We start from the raw sequence: 20,529 nt of genomic DNA on the forward strand, positions 1-20,529 counted from the left end.
GGGCATAAAAAGAGAGAGAGAGAGACAGAGAGAAATATTCTTGTACTATGACTTTTGTGATACCACTCTTTTAAAAAATATTTGTATTGCCCTAGCTGGTTTGACTCACTGGATAGCGTGTTGGCCTGTGGACTGAAGGGTCCCGGGTTCAATTCCTTTCCTCTCTCTGAAATCAATAAAAATAAATAATATATACTTATTAAGAATATATTAAGACTTCTGAAGTCATTTCAACATTAGAAACCACAGGCCTCAATGGTGGCGTCAAGAGGCCTGGCTGTATGTTCTGGAGACCTATGTCCTGACTTAGCCACTTATTAGCTCTGATACCTTGGACAAATCAACGGACATTTACTTGAACAAGTTTTCTAATTTGTTGGATTGTGTTGTTCAGCCTTGCTTATGAAGACAGAGATTTTTACAGCAAGAAACTCGGCTACCATCACTACTGTTTCTCAGAAATTCAGAGGCAGGCAGGGCAATCTACTCTGTGCATCTGACAAGCCATTTAGGGAATCTTTTATTTATAGGAAAATCAGAAAAACAGCCACAAGCAAAACCAGAAAGAGAGTGAGTAAGATTGCAAAGGGAAATGGGGATTCTTGTACAGTGCGAGTTCGGGTGGCCTTGAGTGTTCGGTCCCACTGGTTCAAGATGGCGTTTCTGGCTCCTTTCCATTTTCCTGGGCCAGTCAAGCGGAACTGGTATGGTGTGCACGGGCCAAAGAAGATGGCCAAAGCCAGACGTGGATCCGTCAGGAGCATAGAGAACAGGTTGGGTTTGGCATTGATATCCGTCAGAAGTTCGTCTATGTATGTGATATAATCTGACTGTAAGGCTTTGCAGTAACACAAGCCAAACCTTTATAAGAGGAAGATTGGGGAGCAAGGGGAAGACAGAAAGATAAAATAATCACAATCTTAGAACAAGTAAAAGTGCCAAAAGTTAACAATGAGGCTGCACAATTTGCGATGGTTCCTGGTTCTTCCCTCCATGTCCATAGCTGTCTATCTAATAGTCTCACTGTATTATTTAAAGACAAGATGGGTTCCTTGAAAATATACTGTATACCTATATTGCTTCAAATACTCACAATGCCTCTATTATTAGTTTAGTTCTTTTGCCAAATGATTAGGAATTTCTAGAAAAAAAAGTATTTTACATAATTTTACTATTCCTAAATCTTTCTAAAACTCAATTATTGCTAGGTATATATAATATAAAAAGCCACAAATATCAGTAGGGTGGAATGTCCCTGTAATGCTGGTATTAGTCCCTAAAATCATTGACTGAACTATGTGATAAGAAGCTTTTACACTTTGCAGCTCTAATTAATGGTCTATGTTATATTAGAATTGCATAACGGAGATCAAATCATATTCCAGGTTCAGGATGTACCATGAAAATAGGTCAATACTTGAATTTTGAAGTATATATGAATGAGAGAAGTGATATGCTTCTTAAATGCATTGATTTTAAAACTTTTTTTTGTCCTTAGAAACCTCTTTTTTTTTTTAAGTGAAATTTCACATCAAAGACCTAAACAGTAAAACAGATAAAAACAGAGATGCTTGGGTTGCATTAGGAGTGAGAGAGGGAGCCCAAAACCACCCTCTTTACTGCCACCTCCCTTCTATTCTCTTTGGTCCTTGAATGATAGACAAAGAGTAGAAAAGTGGAAATGTCTCCTCCAGGGAAGGCATCAACAAACTTATTCTGCAAAAGGCTGGAGGGTCAGTATTTGAGGCTTCATGGGCTATATTATGGTCTCTATTTCAATTCCTCAACTCTGCTGTTATAACTTGAAAGCAGCCATAGGTAGTAAGTAAATTAATGAGTGAGGCTATGTTCTAATAAAACATTATGGCCACTGAATTTCATATAATTTTCACATATCACAAAATATTTCCGTTTTCCTTCTCTCCCCCCCCCCCCCCCCAGCCATTTAAAAATGTAAAGAATAAAACAAGTAGTCGGTAGATTTGGCCACCAGGCCATCATTTGCAGACTTGCTCTAGATTGGGTCTGAATAAAAATAAGACAACTGAATACAGATTTGTTGAATGAATACATAGGCAGACAGACCCTTTTAGTGTCAGCGTGAACAAACCTGTTTGCCTTCTGATTATGGAGAAGGTATGGAATAATGTATCTGGTAGAGGAGTGTTAACGATGTTTGATTTAGAATCCAAACTCCATGTGGTGCAAAGATGACCATGGTTTGAAGTGATGATTTTGGGACATTAAAATGTCTCAATTTCACTTTCCTTCCTCTCTTCTTAAACAGACTATCCTAGTTTTTTCCTCTAAGTCTCAGGCGCTTCTTTTTTCTCTAGCGTAACCCTCACCTCTCTTTGTTATGGTTTTTGCCAGTTTCAGTTATAATTCAAAAAGGACACAAAAGTCGTTAACTTACCCACTGGGCCTGTTCTCTTTCCTGGCATTAACTTCTTCTATCATGACACTTCGAGGTGGCAACTTATTCACACCTGTAAAACAAAAATGCAATTTAACTTTAGGTTTAGGTGCTTGTTTCGTGGGTAAAGATGTTTTCTCACTGCTCAGCATTTATTCCTAGTACCCAGCTACTCGTCGGCTCTTGGCAAATGTGCTAGCAGCCTAAGTGGCCTGGTGGTTGGTATGTTCCTGGCCAAAAATATCACCATCTGGTTATCTTGCTACTTACTTGATATGACAGGACCTCACATCTGGTTGGCCTAAACTGTGTCATTGAATTGGTTAAACTCTTAAATTTTAATTGAATCAGTCCATTCAGTTCAACCTAACTGACTTTTTTGAGTTCTTGCTTATCTTTTGTGCTGTTAATGGCACAGGTTCATTATGACAGTGTAATTCAGCGAACAGTAGAATACATTCTGCTTTTAAAGATTCTATTGCTTTGGCCCTAGCTGGTTTGGTTCAGTGGATAGAGTGTCGACCTGGGGACTGAAAGCTCCCAGGTTCGATTTTGGCCAAGGGCACATGCCCAGGTTGTGGGCTTAATCCCCAGTAGGGGGTGTGCAGGAGGCAACCAATCAATGATTCTCTCTCATCATTGATGTTTCTATCTCTCTCTCCCTCTCCCTTCCTCTCTGAAATCAATAAAAAAATATATTAAAAAAAAAGATTCTGGCCGAAACCGGTTTGGCTCAGTGGATAGAGCGTCGGCCTGTGGATTGAAGGGTCCCGGGTTCGATTCCGGTCAAGGGCATGTACCTTGGTTGCGGGCACATCCCCAGTGGGGGGTGTGCAGGAGGCAGCTGATCGATGTTTCTCTCTCATCGATGTTTCTAACTCTCTATCCCTCTCCCTTCCTCTCTGTAAAAAATCAATAAAATATATTAAAAAAAAAAAGGTTCTGTTGCTTTGGATAGGAGCGAGGGAGGGTCTAGAAATTTCCAGTATCCAAAATAACATGGCAAACTGAACACACCTGCCCTTCTGTTTCTCACACACTTACCTTTCAGGACTTGAACAGCCCATCGAGCTTGCGTTTCTCCTGTGGGTATCATGGAGCCTAAGGGTTTGATGAGGCCAATGACAGCCAGGGTTGGCTTTTCCAGATGTGCGGGGAAGATGTATTTGTACAGTGATGCCTGGCCATCTTCGACTTTCACTACAGTTTCATCAAGGAAGGGGAAAGCAAAGGTGTATCCAGTGGCAAAGACAATGATGTCAATGGGCTGTTCCTTTGGGGTGTAGTTAAATATGACAGAGTTTTTCTTCACCTCCTTTATGCTTGGTCTGATGAGCACTTTCCCAGTGATGATACGGCCAGGGAGCTCATCATTTATCACAGGCTCTTTCATCTGTGTCCTGAACAAAAACACAGGAGAGTTATATCTGCCAGTGAACGATACAGCAACCCTCTTGCCTCCTCCCTTCCTGTCTTCATTCTGGGACCCTGCTCCTGGCTAGGCAGGAGGTGCCAGTCTTTTTAAATCCTTCCTGAGTTTAAAACATTTTAAAAAATAGACTTTATATCTTATTGCAGTTTTAGGTTCACAGCAAAATTAAGTTGAAAGTACAGAGATTTACCATATACCCTCTGCCCCTCCTCACACAGCCTCTCCCATCCAGATCCCCCACCAGAGTGGTGCATTTGTTACAATCAATGAACCTGCACAGACACATCCTCATCATGAAACCTGGGCTCCCCGACTGTTCCTCCCCATCCCCCACCCTTTGGCAACCATCAGTTTGTTCTCTATATCTATGGGTTTGTTTGTTTTGTCTTGTTTATTTATTTAATTTGTTATTTTAGATTCTACCTATAAGTGATATAATACGGTATTTGTCTTTCTCTGATTATTTCACTTAGCATACTATCCTCTAGGTCTATTCATGTTGTCACAAATGGCAAGATTGCATTCCTTTTATTGCTGAATATGACCATACCACATCTTCTTTATCCATTTATCTATCCATACACATTTAGGTTGCTTCCATATGCTGGCTATTACTAGTAATGCTGCAATGAACATATAGGTGCATATATATTTTTAAATTTGTGTTTTTGTTTTCTTCGGATAAATCCCCAGAAGTGGAATTGCTGGATTGTATGGCAGCTCTATTTTTAACTTTATGAGGATGCTCTATACTGTTTTCCTTAGTGGCTGCACTAATTTACAATCCCACCAACAGTGCATGAGGGTTCCCTTTTCTCCACACCCACGCCAGTGCTTGTAATTTGATTTACTGATGATAACTATTCTGACAGATGTCAATTGATATCTCATTGTGGTTTTAATTTGCATTTCCCTGATTATTAGTGATGTTAAGCATCTTTTCATCTATCTGTTGGCCATTTTTATGTCTTCTTGGGAGAAATGTCTATCCAGGTCCTCTGTCCATTTTTTAAATGCTCTTTTTGGGTGTTAAATTGTATGAGTTCTTTATATATTTTAGATAATAATCCTTTATTGGATATATTATTTGCAAATGTCTTCTCCCATCAGTATAGGATGTCTTTTCATTTTGTTGATGGTTTCTTTCACTGTGCAAAAACTTTTTAGTTTTTTCAGGTCGGGAAAATTTTTAGCTATTATTTTTTAAAATAAAGTTTCAGTTCCTTTTTCTTTCTTCTTCTTCTTTTGAGATCTGTATAATGCAACTGTTTGAGCACTTGATATTATCTCAGAGGTCCCTAAACTACCCTCATTTAAAAAATTTATTTTTCCTTTCTGCTATTTTGATTGGCTGATTTCCACTAGTCTGTGTCCTAGGTTGCTGATCTGTAATTACGTGATAGTTAATATGCTGTTGATTCCTTCTAATGTGTTTTTCATTTTAGATATATACTTCAAGTTGGCTTGATTTTTCTTTTTTTAAAAAAATAAATTTAATTGAATTTTTACAGAGAAGAAGGGAGAGGGATAGAGAGTTAGAAACATGGATGAGAGAGATCGATCAGTTGCCTCCTGCACGCCCCCCAGTAGGGATGTGCCCGCAACCAAGGTACATGCCCTTGACCTGAATCAAACCTGGGACCCTTCAGTCCTCAGGCCGACGCTCTATCCACTGAGCCAAACCGTTTCGACGCTTGATTTTTCTTATACTTTCTAACTGTTGAAATGCTCCCTAAATTCCTCTATTTTACTCTCCAGTTTGGTGAGCATACTTATGACCATTTCTTTGAATTCTTTTTTTTAAAAAATCTTTACCCAAAAATATTTTCCCATTGATTTTTAGGGAGAGTGGAAGAGAGAGGGAAAGACGGAGAGAAACATCAGTGAGAGAAACACATAGATTTGTTGCCTCCTGCATGTGCCCGACCAGGGCTCGGGCCGGGGAGGAGCCTGCAACCAAGGTATGTGCCCTTGACTGAAATCGAATCCGGGACCCTTTGGTTCACAGGCTGGCACTGTATTCATTGTGCCAAACTGGCTAGGGCTCTTTGAATTCTTTATTAGACCAACTATCTTGATTTCCTTAGGGTTTTTATCTGGGAACTTCTCTTGTTCTTTCATTTGAGAGACATTCTTATGCCTTTTCGTTTTGGTTGACTTTCTATGCTTGTTTATATGAATTAGACAAAATACCTGTCTCTTCCAGCTTTGAAAAACTGGTTTTGTATGGAAGTGGCCTCTGTGCAGGCTGTGTGTGCTGGATGCTTTTGGCAGGCTGGTAGGAGCCGAGTGTCTGCCAGGTATCTGGGGTGCTGTCCCAGTAAGCCAGCGTGGCTCCAGATGGGGAGCCAGCCAGGTGCATGTGGTGCTGCCTTGCTGATCCCGCTTGCTCCCTATGTTCCACCCCAAATGGGCTTGTGTCCAGGAACACCTTACAGAGACCTTGCAGGCAGGCCAGAGCACCTGGACGGAGCCCAGGGCCACCCTAGGGAGGTGGAGGAGGACTTAAACCATGGCCCTCAGCAGCCCATCCAACCTGGGAGAATTCCAGCAGTCCCGGAGAGCTCTCACAGCTTCCCAGCCTTCTGTATACAGCGTCTCTCGTGTTTGTTGTTCACATAGGGGTCCCGTGTAGAAGAGACCGTGTAGTTTTGGGAAGCAGATTGAAGCTGGTCAGGCACGCATTGCCCCTGGAGCACCGGCCTGCAGATGCACATGGCGATGCCCTACTGTTCCAGGCAAATCCAGGTGGTGTAGCTGGGAACGCTCCAGTGACCACAGCCCTGAATAGAGCCTCCGTGGGCCCTATGGAGCTGGAGGGGATATAAGAACGGTGCTCACTGGCTCCTCGGCCCGGGTTTCCGGAGGCTGCCCTTCCCCAGCCTCTGACGGTCTGTCAGGGTGGTGGTTCTGAAGGTGGTGGGTAGAGAACCGCTCTCTGCGCAGCGCCAGGTGCAGCTCCAGGTGCAGGCAGTTCCGGAGCCGGGCATGCGCGCTGGGCGCCGGGCGGAGCCTGCGGGACGGCATGGCGCGTGGTGGCTGCCGACACCCTGCTGCTCCTGCCTGTTCCCTTTGTTCGAAGACCAAAGGCTCCGGGCCACGTAGCCGGGACTGTGCTCTGGGAGCCCACAGGTAGGCCAAAGCCCCCAGTAGAGCTGCCGCCGCCCTGTCCGGGTGGAGGGGACGTAATGGCGCGCGCAGCCTGTTCCTCTGGGTGGGGAGGCCTGCAGCTTCCAGAGGGCTCCCGCCTCCCAGCCTTCTCTGTTTGGGTCTGTTTCTAGTTTGTTGTCCGCAGCTGCTCATTCAGCCCTCGGTGTCTCTCAGGAGTCACTGCTCCCTGCATAGGCGAGTATTGGACGTTGCTCTGGAGGGCCCACGGCCCCCGTCCTCCCACGCCCCGCCGCCTTCGGAGGGGTCAGTTTCGGGACAGAAAAGTTACCTCTGGGGTTCATGAGGGACCCAGAAGGACAGGACAATGACTTACATTTACTAGAGTTTGGAAGCCTGAGGAGAAGGAGGTCGGAGCTTGCTGAATTGCAGCTTCAGCTCTCGCTGCCATTTGCAGATGGCTGAAGGACTGCAGGAGGACCGGGAGTCTACCAATTGTACAAGGAAAGCGCGCTTCAAAGGAACAAGGGCAGAATTCTCCTTTTCTGGCTATGCCTTCGGAATCACTAAACAAACACTGGTTTTCAATGAGCCGAGCCATTTTTGGCTTATGGTGAATCCAGCAAGAGACAGCATCATAATGATGAACAATCTGAACTACCAGACAAAATAGAGGCAGATTCAGAGAGAGCAGGCAGAAAGCTCTAAGTGGAGGGTGGGTGTTGGGGGTGGGGTGGGGTGGAGTGATTGAGCAAAAAAGAAAAAAAGAGAACTCATGGACAGCAGTGTGCTGAGTGGGGGGTAAAGGGGATGGGTGGAGGTAGAAGAGGACACAGAGGGGATAAATGATGATAAAAAAATAAATTAAAAAATAGAGATCCAACAGCTGACTACAATGATTTTGAATTTAAAATAAAATGTTCCTATAGGTTATATGGCTATAAAAAAGGCAAAGTATGGGGGCGGAGGGGTGGGGGGACAGTAAAAAAAAAAAAAGGCTGCTGAAACCGGTTTGGTTCAGTGGATAGAGCATCGGCCTGCGGACTGAAAGGTCCCAGGTTCGATTCCGGTCAAGGGCATGTGCCTGGGTTGCGGGCATATCCCCAGTGGGAGATGTGCAGGAGGCAGCTGATCGATGTTTCTCTCTCATCGATGTTTCTAACTCTCTATCTCTCTCCCTTCCTCTCTGTAAAAAATCAATAAAATATATTTAAAAAAAAAAGGCAAAGTATTGTTTGCATTTAACAGGGTTTGGGAAGTCATTTGGTACCTTTAGGCCTAATTTATCTGTCATACAGAGGTATACCTCTTATCAGTTCATTGGGTGGGATGAAGAGCACAGGAAATAGTACATATGTAAGAACACTGGAAATTAAAGAATGACAATTCCTTAGCCTCCTCTCACATTTTCTGGAGTATATGGGATTAAATAAAATGCTTTATAGTCCCCCTAGTGACCCGGTGCACAAATTCGTGCACATTGAACGCAAATGCAAGTGTGTAATAAACCAGCAACAACATAACCCATGGCAGAAGGTGGAATTGCATGGCCCCGTAAGGAATCAGGCTCCCTCCTCTCTGGTTTCGGGGTGCGTCACCTGAGAATGGCTGCTGCCAAGTCACTGCAGCTTGGCAGCATCTGCCCCCTGGTGGTCAGTGTGGGTCATTGTGACTGGTCAGACAGGTGGAGGGATACTTAGCATGTTAGCCTTTTATATATATAGATGGGCTGCCACCCAGGCTAGGTAAAGCTTATGGTAGAAAAAGCTCTGATGAAAAGAGTCAAAACCCCTGGGAGGCTCAGAGGGTAGGAGGTAGAAGAGGTGGTAGATAAGAGATAAGGAAGGAATGATGGGAATAATAGAGGAGAGGGAAGAGGAAGATATGTGAGAGAAGGAAGAAGGGAGCAAAAGGAAAGACGTGTATGTAGCATGAAGGGGATTGTATGCTGTCAGTGGTGGCTTGGGTGCCACCTGATCCATGCTGGGCCAGAGCTAAATCTGGAGGGAGCTCAGACGGGAGTAATAGAAGCTCATTGTACCAACCTAACGAATAAGGAATTAAAACCATTAGTTCTTGATAATACAATAAGTCATAGGTTGTAAGTGACAGGTCAGACTGAAGTCAAGGTCATCTTGACAAGGTCAAGAAGGCACTGCTATTAGAGAGATGGTAAAGGGCAACTATAGGATTTGATTTTTCCTACCCAGTGAAACAAGGCAAGCATGTTGCTTTTGTCAAAAAAGTCATAGACAACGCTAGCTGGTTTGGCTCAGTAAATAGAGTGTTAGCCTGCGGACTGAAGGGTCCTGCGTTCGATTCCAGTAAAGGGCACATGCCTGGGTTGGGGACTCGATCCCCAGTAGGGGGCATGCAGGAGGCAGCCAATCAATGATTCTCTTTCATCATTGATGTCTCTCTCTCTCTCTCCCCTTCTCCCTTCCCCTCTAAAATCAATAAAAAAAAATAGCGAGTGGTGTTTTTTTAAAAAAAGAGTCATAGACAAATCACTCGTGATTTCAGAGCGACGGCCAAGCAGGCCCTGCTGTCTGCTGTCAAGCTGCACGCTGCCCTCGCCTCCCAAGGCGGCGATGGTCCCGGGAGCCTGCGGGCATGGTGCCCGTTCCCGGGACCCAGGCCACTTTGCGCCACCCTGCCCCCGGCCACTTGGCACTTGTGTATGCAAATTAACCTGCCATCTTTGTTGGGTTATTTTGCATATTTACTCCTGATTGGCTGGTGGGTATGGCAGAGGTACAGGCAATTTGCATCTTTCTCTTTTATTAGTATAGATGAGCTTGGACAAGTGATTGCACTTCCCCTTTAAGCCTCAGTTTACCCACAGTAAAGGGGAGATTATAATAATACTCACTTTAAAGATTGTTGACAAGGTGAAATTCATAATTTTACTTACCGAGAAGACAAAAACGGTTAGCTACTATGATCAAGGAAGTGTGTATGAAGTTTTCCTTCATATTCAGGCATGTTGTCATGCTATTGCCTGGTTTGGATATGCCGTGAGAAGGATGGAGGCTCTTTCTCCTAATAGCCCTCTGCAGATACATCATATTTACCTGTCTTCTGGTGCTAAGCCATAGTTTGCATGATTGAACCAGCTGTTTATCTTTCTTGACATCCACCAAGTCACAACTGGTGTTGGGAGAGAATTTCTCAACATGTTTTGAAATCGAGTCATGAACAGCATGTCCCATGGGAGCCCCGACTCACTGACTCGGCTCATCACCCATGCCCCTCCAGTGGTGCTAAGGAACACCTGGAAGCAATCAGAGAGGTCACTCAGTCTGACAAAGTGAACAGCGCTGGCCTGCCAGAGATTTGAGAAGTTTCATAAATTGAATGACATCAAAAAGTCTGCCACCTTCAAAATACATCCCTGACAGGATAGTTTGGCTCCCTCAACTCCTAAAGTTATTCCTTTGAGATAATGGTTTGAGGACCCTAGAGTATTAAAATGCCTTAAGACATATTATAATAGTTGTAGAAAATAAGAACAGACACAGAACCTGGCAGGAGAACCAGCTATGTTGATCGACTGAATGCTGCCTCCGTGTCCTTCCTTCCTTCTTCTCTGACTCCGTCCACACCTTTAGGAACCCCTGGACCTGCTGGGGCAGGACCCCAACAGATGTCGCCCAAACAGGGACCCTTAGAGGGCACAGCTGACTCTTCCCCAGACACCGACACCACCATCAAGCAAGGCCCTGATGGACCCTTTGATGCAGCCCTTCAACTCGCTGACGCTTTGGGAAGCCCGTCGCCAATGACGCTGCCCGCTAGCCAGATCAACAAGGACAACCAAACCACTGACTTGAGGAAAGCTGAAATCCCTTGACTGGAGAGGCTAGCAACCTTCTACAGGAACAAGGCTCCTTGTGCACTCCATCTACTATGTTTATAGCTATGCTCGCTATCATTGCTTGTCAGTCTTCTTCCGAGTCTTAAACAACCCAATCGGAGAGGTGGCCGCTGATTTACATGCGCTATCATTTAAAAAATAAAAAAGGGGGAATTGCCAGAAGCCAGTCCATCCTTGCTGCTTGACACAGTCACTGCAGGGAAGAAACATATGCTGCACAGCATATGTTTCAAGGGACCTGGCATATATGGCATACTGTTGTTAATATGTTTGCTCCCCTTCTTGGCGCTTTGTGTTTTAACCAAGGTCACCTCTCCGATAAAGGTTGTTTCCCCAGGTAGGGATTTTTCCCTGAAGTTAGGGAGGGAATAAAACCCCTTAACTAAGTGCCAGGCGGGTAGTTAGTCACTTTAACTAGGAACAATCACACTTAAGCTACATAATCTTTACTCCCTGGTATGGAGATAAGAAATGCCCTAACCTTTGGAATAGAAATTGATAGGATTAAAATCAACTGGTATAAATACAGATGTAACAAGACAATAAAACACAGAACCTGGCTGGAGATCCTGGCTAGAGAACCTGGCTAGGCTGCTGATCAACTGAAAAAAAAAAATAGTTTTACATAAATGTTAAAGGCACACTTTTAAATTAAATACCTATTGCACTTGAAGTTATTTATTACATGTCCTTAAAAAAAAAAAAGAAAAGAAAAAGAAAAAAAGAAAATAAGAACAGGGTGTGGCAGCAATTAAAAGGAGTCTAGAAAAGATTTCAACAGAAACCATTGTTTGAACTGGCAGTAAAATTCAGTAATACAGTTAGTTTTGGTGGACTTTATTTTTATTTATAGATTGACTAAGTTTACCAGCTGACTGAATTCACAAAGCTGATAGTTTTTTTGTTTGTTTTTTTTTGGTACCTACACCATAAGAAGTTGTCTATACAACTGTTTAAAACTAAGAAAATTTAGTCCACAAATCTGTTACTCTGCAGATACAAAACAACTGATTTAACAGATGGCTTCCCCCCCCCCCCCCAACAAACTGGGGTGTGGCAACCAGAGCTACAGTGTCGGTGTTTTTATTATATATGTTGTTTGGCCTTATAATGGAGTAGTATATGCAATACAGGAAATGTAGGAACAGAGTTGTGAGTATATCAATAATTCTGTATTGAACATATTTGTACTGAACCTGCCTCTTTGTCGTGATATAGGATCAGATAGGACATGTCGGTAGATATGAATTTTGTTTTAAACGGAGAGGAGTTTCTGGGTTGATACAGAAATGATAAGATGTGTGCCAACACATGTTTTCTGACTGAAGAAATTTCCAAGTGATTAGAAACATAGACCCAATAATCTGCTTCCCACATGTGGTGGTCATAGTGGATGAGACTATGCTAATTTTTGTTTCAGGACCTCCTTTCTCTTTCTTCAGGATGACTTCACCAGACTGCTAAGTCTTTCCAAATCAATCAATCAACAAATCAGTCATCAAGTCCTTTATTTGAAAGTTTAAGAAGGGAATATCAAAGTTATAAACTCCCAGTCCTTTTTCTTTATGTAAAAGTTGGCTACTTTCACTCTTGCAGTCATTGATCTAGTTATTTATACTTGTTACCAGCATCTGTTCTCCCTACGACTACGTGCTGCATGGTAGAAGGAACTTGTTGTTGTGTTCTTCAGTGTATCCCCAGTGCCTGGTGCAACATTCAGCACATGAGAAGCCAACAATATGTATTTGTTGGCCAAATGGCTCTCAATGAGTTTTAGCATAGTTGGAAAGAAAATGTATACTATAAATGTAATTAGCAATAGTAAGAGTTAAAACATGTTAATAAATGTAATAGCAATAGTAAGAGTTAAATGTAATTTGCAATAGTAAAGTTAAAACGTGTTAACTGAGGAGTGTATATTACAGGTATCACATCAATTCTTACTAGGGAGAGATCCCTCTGTGTTGGGGTCAGATAGCTTGGAATGTCCATGTCATTGGTAATGAAAGAGAAAAGGGTACTGCAAAAGGGCTATGTGATGTGATTGAAGGGGGAAACAGAGACACGGGATTGGAAAGGGCTCAGAATACACCTGTCAGGCTATAGTTGATGTTGTGCAGGAAAGTAGTGGGAGGCGGGGAGGGGTAAAGTTAAAATGGCAGATTTGGACCAGATTATGGAGAACCCTATAACACAGAGCTAATCCACCTACAATTTGTTGCTATTATTTTAGATAGGGGAGTTATTAGAAGTTTTATTTCTTTCTTTATTTTTTAACATAAGAGTGTCATAACAAGAGCAGGCTTTTCAGAGGATTTGTTTGTTGGTGGTTGGGCATCTAGGGGGATGGACGGGGTGGGTGCAGGGTAGAATTAGGGACAGAGGCTTTGAATGAAAGAGACTTAGATTTGAAGACTGGCTCTACCACCTGCTAGGGGTATGATCTTAGGCAGGTTTCTTAACCTCTCTAAGCCTCAGTTTCTTTATCGGTAGCCAGGGTACTAACAGTACCTGCATCAGTGGCCTGCTTCAGTGACTGGTTGGGGCAATGCACTTAGTGAAGCACTTGGCACATAGTAAACCCCAATAAATAGTAACTATTTCTACAATTATTATTAGGAGGACAATGCCACAGCTGTAGTGTGAGATGGTAGGGATCTGATGATGGTGGTGGCAAGTAATCCAGAAAGGAGGGAGCAAAGGGAGAGCTTAGCAAGGAGAAACTGCCAGGATTGTCTGACCTATGGAACTGGGTAAGACACAGACGCCTCTGGTAGCTCTCACGGGATGACTGGGAAAACAACAAAAATAGGAAGTCTGAGGAGTAGGTTTTGGAGGAAAGATGCCACCTGGAATTTGCGGTAAAACGATTATAAAATCATTTAGGAAAAAATACTTTAAAAATTCACGTTGTATATGTGTTTTAGGCATTTTTATTCCTTTCATCATTTATCATGGTGTCCAACACTGTTTGCCTGAGGCATGTGTCTTAAGATGAAGTTCTTCATTAAATCACATCGAGAATGATACCTTCTTGGCTGTTGTAAAAATAGTCATGGGGATGTAAAGTACAGCATAGGGAATATAGTCAATAATACTGTAACAACTACATATGGCGCTAGAGGGGCACTAGACTTATCAGTGGGAACACTTCATAAGTTATATAAAATCTAATCACTATGCCAAATACCTGAAACTAATATAAATGACAACTCTAATTGAAAAATACAGAACTAAAAAATTATTCATGGGTTCAATAGCAATCATAATTGAAATAAAAAAACATTTAAAACTAAGAAAACCAAAGAACTTTATATATCTATATATCTATATCTATATCTATCTATCTATCGATCTATCTATCTATCTATCTATATATAATATAGTACCTTTTTTGCCACATGGCTGGCCTCCACAGCAATGTCTGTGCCAGAATTTCCCACTCCAATCACAAGAACTTTCTTGTCCTTAAATATATCTGGATGTTTATACTGTCGGCTATGAAAGTATTGACCTTCAAATGTATTTATACCTGTAGAAAAAAAAATAAGATGTAAAATAGAGACTTTAAGAATCAGTGAGTAAAACGTAAGTATTGTTCAATCAATGACATCCTTTAGACACATGATTTAGATTGTTTATAACAGCATACTCAATTTTAAGAAAATCTGAAATGTGAATACATGACTTTGCGATCTACAGAAATTAGTGAGTGATTGATTATTCAATGGAGGTACTGCATTTCACTAAATAGGCCTCTAGTTTTATTTACTGGATAATTAACTATTAAATTGAAATATCATGGCAAAAAGATTTATAAAGAAAAGTGTAAGGAGTCATTACCATTTAAAGGTTGACGGAACATCCTATATTTGACAGAACATCAAATATATATAAAATTTGATTTATATAGAATTTTCACAAGCAAGGAAGAAGAGCCCCTCACTTATGGGTAAGGAAACAAAGGGTTAGGAAGGTTAAGTGCAAGGCCCAAGATAATTTAGCTTGTTAATTGAATCTATATCTCCTGGGCTTCAAGCTTATCCTAGTCAAATTGAGTATATTGACTCAGTTGCTTTCAGAGTATGCTTTCTCCTAATCTGATCTGAATTGAGTGACATCTGGTGAGCAGATCCAGGACCATTGAAGGTATATATATGAGTTTATTGTAAAATGAGTATTGTTTTCACTCCAGGTTATTTGTGGATTGTCATTTCTCTACTGGATTCCTATAAAAATCCACTCATTCCATACAGGCTGCATGGTCTCTTATTCACTTTTATATTCTTAGCACCTTGTGCAATATACTATAGGTGCTAAATAAATGCAGTGCACTCTCAATGCAATGGAACTTTCTTGATTCTTGGAGTGATCCTATACTAGGCACTCCTTAGGAGTTTGGAGTAGCTCACTGCTCAGTAATTTTCTCTGTAGGCAACAGCTGACGGAGAATTGGGTTGTCATGTGGGGTGGTGAGAGTCCATTGTTGAATGTGTTCAAGCAGAGGTGGTGAGCCTCTCTCAGGGATAATGTAGAAGTTTCCTGCATCGGGAAGAAGACTGAACTTGTTGCTTTTTTTCAATGAATCTGCTTTATCTTAACCCGAGGAAACGTGAATTTATTGGAAGATGAATCTTGAGATCACTACAGGTCATATTGAGAGAAAAATTTCCTAAAGTTTTAACTTTTTGAATACTTACTGCAGAGAAAATAAACCAACTATTGCATTTTCTAGTCCCTCTGAATTGTAACCCAATTGATATATGATGGTGATGAACATGACTCTTAGTTGCAAAAGACAGAAAAGGACGTCTCCACTTGCCTCCCAAGACTCATCTCTCTGTTGATGAGTGACCCAGTGCCATGGTAATTGCTCTGACTCATACAATAAAAAAACCCTAAAAAATCAAACTGCTTTTTCCTTTAGTCACTGATTGACTTTTGGTGGCCTCTAAACTCAACTTTGGCCATGTGCGTAGGCTACCAACTTGTCTAGGCATCCCATGTCTTAAGGAGGGACACTGAACCTCAGTGAAGCGTAAAACTGCTTGTTAGTTATTCATCCTATTCTTTGGTACTCTTAGGTTGTTTGGAACAAATGAAAGCCAAAAACTGGTTAGGAAGTGCAGACTAGGAAAAAGACCTATTACTTAACAACTTTAACTACTTAATGGAGGAGCCATAGGCATTCATTCCCAGACAAACCAAGTAGCAGGATAGCTCCATGAGACAAATTAAGGTCAACTGCAGAATATGTTAAACCTGGAAAGGAGTCCAGTGGCAGATGTGGGTTAGTGAGGAAACCGGTGCAGACCATGATGGCATCAAAGATGGCAGACTCTTGCTTCCCTTCATGCAGGGTGACCACCTCCCATTGTCCGGTGACGGTAAAATCTGGACGTTTAGTTACCCTGCACACTTTAGTCTGAAGAAAGAATCACAGATGTAATAAGTAGTTGTCAAGGTTCCGGTAAAGGCTGATGTGCCAGTTGACATTTCAAACATTCTAGAGCACAGATTCTCCATAATTAATAAGCATAACCCTATAAATTGAATTGGGCTATCTCTGGCAACTACCAACCCATTCTCTGTTTCTATGAGTTCAGATGTTTAGATTCCATATTTAAGTAAGGTCATATAATATTTGTCTTTCTCTGTATGATTTATTTCACTTAGCATAATACCCTTAAGGTCTATCCATGTTGTTGCAAATGGCAGGGTTTCCTTCTACTTTTCAAAAAATGACTGAACTACATTCATACACACACCCCCCCACACCCGCACCCACCCACCCACATTCTCTTTATCCATTCATCCATCAGGGGACTCTTAGGTTGGTTCCATGTCTTGGCCATTGTAAATAATGCTGCAGTGAACATGGAGGTGGAGATATGTCTTTGAGTTTGTTTTGAGCAGGAGTACTTTAAAGGTTGTGAATATAAATATTTTTTGTTACTTGTTTCCATCAATCTTCCCATTTATGTTGCTTTCTCTGTGTAGATCCTTATGGATTCCTTAACATACCCATCTTCAATAGGGAGGGAAGCAGGAGAAGGGCAACACATGGATTTTCATTTGTTTTTTTTTTTTTGGAGAGGAATGGAAAAAGGAGACAAGAAAGAGAAAGATGATATATTCACTTATTCATGTCCTGCTACATTCCTCCCTCTCTGTCCTCCAAAATGGGAAGGGAGATTGGTAGGGTCAGTGAGAAGAATAATATTTAAAGGTTTTTCTATTCCCAAGGATACTGAGAAAAGTTTTCCCTCAAATAGTGAGGTTCTCTTGTGTATGGGCCATTGTACGTGCCAATCCCGATCAAAGGATAGTAGAGAAGAGAGTACCCAGGCCCTGATAGTTCTCAGTTTCCCTCTGTGCAGGCATTTGGCCCAAGTTGAAAAATGTAGTTAGATATATTTAAGGCCCCTTAGGGTATTTGTATATAAGTATTGCAAATTAAAATGTAATGCATGTGAATCTTTACACAAAGTAGCTACTTCAGATTCACTTGGGGTGTGGTTGAGTACAAGGGAAAAAGGAATCTAGCCAGGTCACATCAGTCTTGCCAGTTCATTTCCCAAGACTAGGCTATAGAGAGAGCACAAAAAATAGGTTAAAAAGTACCTCCTGACTATTGATTGATGCTGTGTCTTACCTTGAATTGAATGCATTTCAGAAGGTTGAAGTGGTTTGCATACATTTTGAGATATTCCAGGAATTGAGAATTGGGCACATAGTTTGGATAATCTTCTGGGAATGGAAAGTCTGAGTAACAGGACATCTCCTTGCAGCTGTTGGAAACCACGGACTTGTAGAGGCTGGCTCTGCCTTCTTCAACATGTTCCTGTTCAGACAGTGTGTGCACATGAGCATGGATGTGTTTGTGTATGTGAGGGCACACCCATGAAATGGATGATAATTATTAGACAACCACACATGACCAATATTAAGGTGATCCAGACAATATATGTCACCTGTCACCTTCTAGTGGGATTTGCTATCCTGCCCTTGGGAGATGATGAACAGTGGACCCCACTATGAATTTTATGATCAGAATTATAATTCCACTCATCACGTGCTAACAAATAAACCTGGGATGAACTCACTTGTCCAGATTCACACAGTATCACAGCGAAGTACAAGAGAATATGGAAATAGATGGAAGCCAGGAAGCAGTAGTATCTGAATGATGGGCAATTCCTAGGTTCTTTGGTTTCATGGGGTGCTGTTGATTATGGAGAAACAGGGTTCAGGTTATGAAAGATTTCATATCTAAAGGTAAGGAATTTGGATTTTATAGGAAGGTTATGGCAATCTTCCTAATGTTTGAATGTGGAATTTTGGAAAGATAATTCTGGTTCTTTAAAAGGTGAATTAGAGGGATCTGGAAAGGAAGGAGGCTAATTAAGAGCTTAAGACACAAATCCATGTGCTTGCTAATGAGGGCTTGAGCAGAGGCAATGATAGTTGAAACCAAGAGAAGTGGGATTGATAAGCAGCAGTAAGGTGCAATTTATGGGATTTAGGACTTTGGAGAGGAAGCAGGTAAAAGGTTTCCAGGTTTGACAACCCTGTGTATGGTGAACCCTGTGTATGGTGAAACACTACTAGAAGTGCCCTTAATTGGGTAGTTCCAGTCCCCACTCTGATAGATTAGTGGTGCTTCTCTGGAGTGCTGTGTTAAGAAGGATTCTGAGGCTCATCAGAGGGGGGTATCATGCTTGATTAACAGTGTCTTCAATGGACATGGGGTGGCAGCGGCAGGGGGTGGGGTTTACAATGGCCTGAGTATTGGGTTTCTGCTATCCTATTGGAACATAGGCAGTTTGAATCGTGGGAACAGCTGCGCTCTTTCATCAGTTCCCTTTTGGAGGTCTGTACGCAATGATGGTCATGTTCAGTGGTTGGACACATTTCAAGATACACAGTTCTTCTCTATGTGAGCCCAGCTGGCCTATGCAACCTTGGCCTCTCTGGAGCTTTGCTCACTGAGTTAGAAAACAATTACTTTATTCCAGTTCCAAGTACTATCCTCTGTAATAGAGGAATGTTCTCTTTCTCTAGCCCTTCAGGGACTCTGAGGCCAGGATACCTGACTCCTTGTTCTGTTTCACTATTCTTCCACAGCACATTTCAGGCTCAAGGGAAGTGTTCTTGCCCTCCTGAGAAGGAGGGAAAATCTAATATTTTCCAGGCTGAGCCATGGGGCTCATAGGGTTTCAGGTGCCTCCAGCAGGGCCCCTATAACCCCCTGGGCCCCAAACCAGTCACCACTGGGCTGTATAGTCCCCTGTCCTCCTTCTTCACCTTAACCCCATCTCCAGTCCAGACTGTAGCCCTGCTGAGATTTGAGAATATTTCTTTTGTTCAGGGAACAAAAAAGTCTCCAAACCCACATTCTTGACTTCTGATTATTCTTGGCATGGACTGAGATTGCCTGGAAAGCAGGACCTTGAGGATAGAACCCATTGTACACTGAGCCCTGTGCTGTTTAATTTCAGATAGAGCCGGGCTAGAAAAAGGAGCAGGCACACGCAGCTCAGTCTTGCAGGCAGAGGCTGCACTTCCTGCGCTGTGTTTATCCCTTTGCCACAATCACTGCGGTCTCTAGTCTTGCCTCAGCCTGCTTCCCTGGTCCTGGGCTTTCCTGGCCAGTCCCAGCCACTCCAACCTCTTCCACAGCCCTTCAGGGGCACCTTTCTTCCTCTTTGCTCTGGATAAAATATGTAAGGCGGCTGACGCCTTCCACTTAAGCCCAGGCTGTGTCCTGCTTTTTTTCTTTCAGTGGCCCTTCCTGGTTCGGCAGATATTTCTAGTCCGTCCCCAGAGCAGCTGGCCCTTGTGGACGAAATTCTGTTTCTTTTTGCATCAGTCAAGTCCTTTTCTAAATAGACACAACAAAGTGGTTGAAACCCCACTTACTGTGAATCTCCACAGGCCCCCAAGGTCATCGCTCCTCTCAAAGCAGGTGGGCTGCAGACCTTCCTCCAGGCAGCACCTGATGGAGGCCAGGCCACTGACCCCGGCTCCCACAATTGCAACCCGCTTGGCCATGTTCTCCCGTGTGGGGGAAATGCGACAGAGCTTTCTACTTTTCATAGGTGGAAGCCCCACCCCGTTCTTGGCTGCTCTAGCAAATGAGAAAAAAGGTTTTGGGCAAACAAGGGATTTGCTCCTGTTGAATGATCTGCAACTGGTCTCCAGTGTTTGTGAATGTGAGAAGAGAGATGGTCAGGTCACTGGTTTGACCCTTTCCCACCCTTCCCCGCACTCAGACCTGGTGCCAAATGTTAGTATAGTCGTTGCTGGGACTGTAAAATTCTGTCAGAGCAGGCACGGATCATCTTGAAACTAAAACTCAGATAAGTGTGGTGACATGACATGAGGTCACACAACCGCTGGTGGAGTGGAGTTGGGACTAAGAGTCAAGACACTGTGGATGCATAGAACTCCAACAGGCAGAGGAGGGGAGGAGTGGACTCCAGAGGCAGGGAGCATGAGAGTAATGGCCAGAGATGGTCTGTGGAGGCATCTATTACCTTGACTCCCTGTTGAGCTTGCCACTCTCCTGACTCTACAAGAGGGGACTGCATTATAGTGTTGATTCACTTTCTACCTATTAGTCTCTCTGCATAAGACTGTATGTTTCCCCAAAGCTGAGCATTTTCTTGACTTGTTTCTTGTTTTCTCACAGCT

General features: G+C 42.7%; 1 protein-coding gene across 1 annotated transcript; it reads right to left on the minus strand.

Annotated features, from left to right (window-relative positions):
• Positions 1-134: 134 nt before the first annotated feature.
• Positions 135-19,947, minus strand: FMO1 (flavin containing dimethylaniline monoxygenase 1). Its single transcript, XM_059673462.1, has 8 exons — positions 19,756-19,947; positions 17,489-17,677; positions 16,096-16,258; positions 14,223-14,365; positions 10,031-10,230; positions 3,461-3,816; positions 2,417-2,489; positions 135-861 (listed from the first exon to the last, which is right to left on the minus strand). Exons 1-8 carry the CDS (start codon positions 19,930-19,932, stop codon positions 525-527), a joined length of 1,638 nt encoding a protein of 545 aa, XP_059529445.1. The 5' UTR covers positions 19,933-19,947; the 3' UTR covers positions 135-524.
• Between the last annotated feature and the right edge of the window lie 582 nt (positions 19,948-20,529).

The sequence above is a fragment of the Myotis daubentonii genome, chromosome 18, assembly GCF_963259705.1.
Source record: "Myotis daubentonii chromosome 18, mMyoDau2.1, whole genome shotgun sequence".
Classification (NCBI taxonomy): Eukaryota; Metazoa; Chordata; class Mammalia; order Chiroptera; family Vespertilionidae; genus Myotis; species Myotis daubentonii.

What these genes read in the sequence shown, in the direction of transcription:
- FMO1 (XM_059673462.1), bottom strand. Translation starts at nt 19,932, where the DNA reads ATGAAAAGTAGAAAGCTCTGTCGCATTTCCCCCACACGGGAGAACATG. An exon ending in GCCACTGGACTCCTTTCCAG is followed by an intron (nt 14,366 to 16,095) that starts GTTTAACATATT and finishes TTTTTTCTACAG; the next exon opens with GTATAAATACATTTGAAGGT. An exon ending in CCAGCCATGTGGCAAAAAAG is followed by an intron (nt 10,231 to 14,222) that starts GTACTATATTAT and finishes GATTGCTTCCAG; the next exon opens with GTGTTCCTTAGCACCACTGG.